This window comes from Cyprinodon variegatus, unplaced genomic scaffold (assembly GCF_000732505.1).
Source record: "Cyprinodon variegatus isolate N-32 unplaced genomic scaffold, C_variegatus-1.0 Scaffold1572, whole genome shotgun sequence".
NCBI lineage: Eukaryota > Metazoa > Chordata > Actinopteri > Cyprinodontiformes > Cyprinodontidae > Cyprinodon > Cyprinodon variegatus.
The window spans coordinates 43,130-46,872 of record NW_015152025.1 but is presented as its reverse complement, the minus strand read 5'-3'; the positions used below and the strand labels follow the sequence as shown (position 1 = coordinate 46,872).

At 40.0% G+C, this 3,743-nt stretch overlaps 1 protein-coding gene across 1 annotated transcript in view; it reads left to right on the top strand.

Annotated features, from left to right (window-relative positions):
• The window catches only part of popdc3 (popeye domain containing 3), a 7,378-nt gene that overhangs the window by 1,865 nt on the left and 1,770 nt on the right, over positions 1-3,743 (top strand). The window contains exon 2 of the mRNA XM_015403825.1: positions 3,434-3,542. Coding sequence (XP_015259311.1) covers positions 3,434-3,542 — 109 coding nt within the window. The remainder of the gene's footprint in view (positions 1-3,433; positions 3,543-3,743) is intronic.

The following is a 3,743-nucleotide window of genomic DNA, read 5'->3' as shown; positions in this document are numbered from 1 at the left end:
TATTACATGATTTATATAGACTTCAAACTGACTATGCAATGTGATGTGTGATAAATGATAGTAATTTACTGATGCTGTGAAACAGCAAGTGTGTCGAAGTGATGATTTTATCTTTGTTTTGAAAGTCTGAAACCCCCTGAGAATGACAACATCTTTCATTGTTCAATGCCGTAGAGCACTTATTGTTGACATTCCGACCGGTCTAACTAGGGAGTACCAATATGGCGTCTTCACAGCACCGTGCAGGGGCACCGCAAGGAATTTGGGGTCCCATGAAAGACAATATCAGCCCCCCACCCCTAAAAAAAAAACTATATGCAAGCTTTAAAACTGCTATCAAGTTGCAATAAAGAGTATTTTTTACATTTACAATGTGTTTTTTATTGTAAAATTTCTACAAAGGAAAATTATCAGAACAAAAAAAAAGTCAAATATACATTAACTTTCAATTGCATAAACTAGTTGATAAAAAAAAACGTTCAACGTTTGTTTCACTTACTGCTAAAAAATGAGGGAGAACACAAAAATTATTTATTTTACTGCTGGATTTTCATTTTACATTTGAAATATCTATTGGGAAATATCTTTTCCTCTTCTATTAGGCCCACCTCAATCAAGGACCCTTAGAATCCTCCTAATCTCCCTGGCAGCATGTACTACCAATGACCAATCAGCATCCAGTGAATAAATAGAGATCAGTGCTGGAAAAAGCCACTCAGACTGAACGCTGTAGCCAAGATGTTCCACCTTTAGAAACAGCTGGAGAGAAACAAAGTTCATCTGGGTTTCAGGGGTTGTTAGGCAAAATGTAATATCGGTGCACATAAATATCCTATTTCCTTGTCCAATAGCTTCAGAAGAGGATTAGGGCCACTGAAAAAAAAAAGTTAACAGATTTTTTTATTTTATTTCAGTATAGTATGGGGAAAAAGTCAGAATTCTGACTTTTTTCTTAGAATTCTGACTTTTTTTCTGACTTTTTTTCTCAGAATTCTGACTTTAATCTCAGAATCTTGGATTTTAATGTAGATGGGCACCATGAAGGAAGAGATGTGGAGCCCTCAGCTTCACTGACAACAATGTGAGTTTTTTCAGAGGGCCAGTGACACATTGGTGGAAAATGATGGAATTAGGCAACCTTTTACGTGCCCGAGGGGTCCCCTCATTAATAGAGGAGCAGAGCTAGTCTCTAAAACAGACATGGCTATGGCTTGATGCTAACATGTTTGTTAGCTGTCAGAATTCTGAGAAAAGGTCTCCCTGCTCACACATCAATGCATCCATGGACATGCCCCCCCCTTCCTCAAAGAACTTATCAAGCCACAGAAGACGTCCCGCTCCCTTCGCTCCACTCACTCAAACCTGCTCCACATTCCCAGAACCAGACTCAGGATAATGGGAGATGGAGCATTTTGTGCTGCTGCCCCACGTTTGTGGAATTCCCTCCCTGACACCTTGAGGGCTCCTCAGTCCACTGAGTGCTTTAAAAAAGGCCTTAAAACAAAACTCTTGGTCCCCCTTAGATGTTTCTTTTTTCTCTTTTAAAACAGCTTTTATTATTTAATGCTTTTTTAAATGCTTTTTTTTTGTAGCACTTTGAGGCCTTTTTGGTGAAAAGTGCAGTATAAATTAAATAAATTATTATTTATTATTAATTCTGAGAAAAAAGTCAGAATTCTGACTTTTTTCCCATATTAACTGAAATAAATTTTAAAAATCAGTTACCTTTTTTTTCCCCAATTGGCCCTAATCCTCTTCCATAAATAGCCCCTTTGTATGTGTACTTTTTTTTTTCGTAAAAGGTACAATGCATTTACATGGTGTACATGCAATCTTTAGAAATACAACAAAAATAAAGGATTTCAGTGCAGGCTAATATCCATCCACTGACCCCATTTGTTAGAATAGCTTAATGGATGAATTTTTATCCTAAAATTATTTTTTTTTCCTATCTGGCGACCAGCTTTTTTTGTTTAGTATGTGCAATCCAGGAGCTTGATGCAAAGACAACTATGCTGTCTGGCCATCTTCTTCCTTTTGGAATCACCTCACTGATCTGCATGATTTCATTAACTGCACCTGTGCCGCGCCGGATGTGGCTGCACACATTGATTTGAACGATTTGGGAGTGGTGATTAGGGCAGTGGAATCCTGAGGTTCTGAGTTCTAGCCCCACTCGCACAGACTGCCACTCTGGGTCCCTGAGTAAGACCCTTAACCCCGGGCGCTGCATAATGCAGCCTACTGCTCCCTAAGGGGATGGGTTAAATGCAGAGGGTTCATTTCTCTGTACTTGTGACAGTGGAATGACAATAAAAACATAATGTGCTCAGTAGCTCCCCCACCTTGGCTGTGAGCAGTGGCGCCTCCAGAAATGTTTCATAGCGGGGCAGACGGGGCCAGTGGGCAAATCCACTAAACAATCTTGGGGTGGCACACTGAAACTAAAAGCCATCATTTCAGGGTTTGAATCAACTATTGTGGTAAATCTGCCTGTAGGAATCATTGAGACTTAAGTAAACACCTACTGATATCCTGGCTTATTGTGTGATTTTTAACGTCGCTGGCTGTGCGTAATGGGATGACATGCTAAAATTATGCTACTACAATTTACACTCACCAGTTGGGTGGTATAGATTTAAGTAACAAATTTAGCATCTGTTCTTAATGTACTCCTGAAAATATACGACTGCTGAACAATGAAAAGCAGAGTTTTACCATTTTTAGAATCCACTGGAGGAGTTGTTGTGGTCTGACTTCCGTGTTACTCACAGGTGATCGATGCACAATCTTCGCACTGCGAAGTGAACATGATGTAAATCAATGGGGGCGAGAGGTTTGTAGTGGACTGTGTGAAGCCAGGCATACACTTTACAATTTTTTGCCCTTTTCGGACCGATTCTGCAGTCGTGCAAGAATTGTTCGATTGGGCCGACTTTCAGCTCAGGTCGGGAGAAAATCAAACATGTTTAAAATTCAGTCGGCCGTTCATCATTAGTTCTAAACTCACATTGTATGACGAAACCACACTGTTTCGTTATACAATGTGAGTTGTAGCTGCATGCAAAGATTGAAAACAGATCGTACCGTGTATTCCTGGCTTAAATTAGGCGTTAATCAGCTCACTCTCACTGTAAAAGCAGACCTAAAGTTTACTAATGTCACTCTACGTGGGGCTATATACGTAAATGTGTCCCAGATGGGGCTGCTGAAAAGTTATAGTAGCACAAAAAGATTGTATTATTTATAAAGACAAGGTTCTCCTTATCAGTTCTCTGCCTTTTTAAACCGTGATATTAGCAAAAGCTTTTACAGACATGAGTCACAGGTGAGAGTTTTAATAAAGTTCAGGGTTTTAGCTGTATTTGAAAGTTATAAATGAGCAGTAGATGTCAACAGAACTGACTCTAAGCGCCTCTCCGTTCTCCTCCAGGATCAGCGTGACAGTTAATGAAGAGTTCCTGCATTACATCTACCCTTTCCAGTTCCTGGATTCTCCTGAATGGGATTCTCTCAGGCCCTCAGAGGAGGGAATATTCCAGGTTTAATTACACTCCTACATCACTTTTGCATCACTTCAGATTCATTACACTCTGTCAGCAGAGACACAAAACCTTTGGCTGTGATGCATGTAACTCCACTCATCCCCATCCCTCCTCAGTTTTTTTTAATTTTAGAGCATACGGGAAACCTAACCGAGCCAAGATTACTCTATCCTTTGTCTCTATGGAATGTGGGCCAAA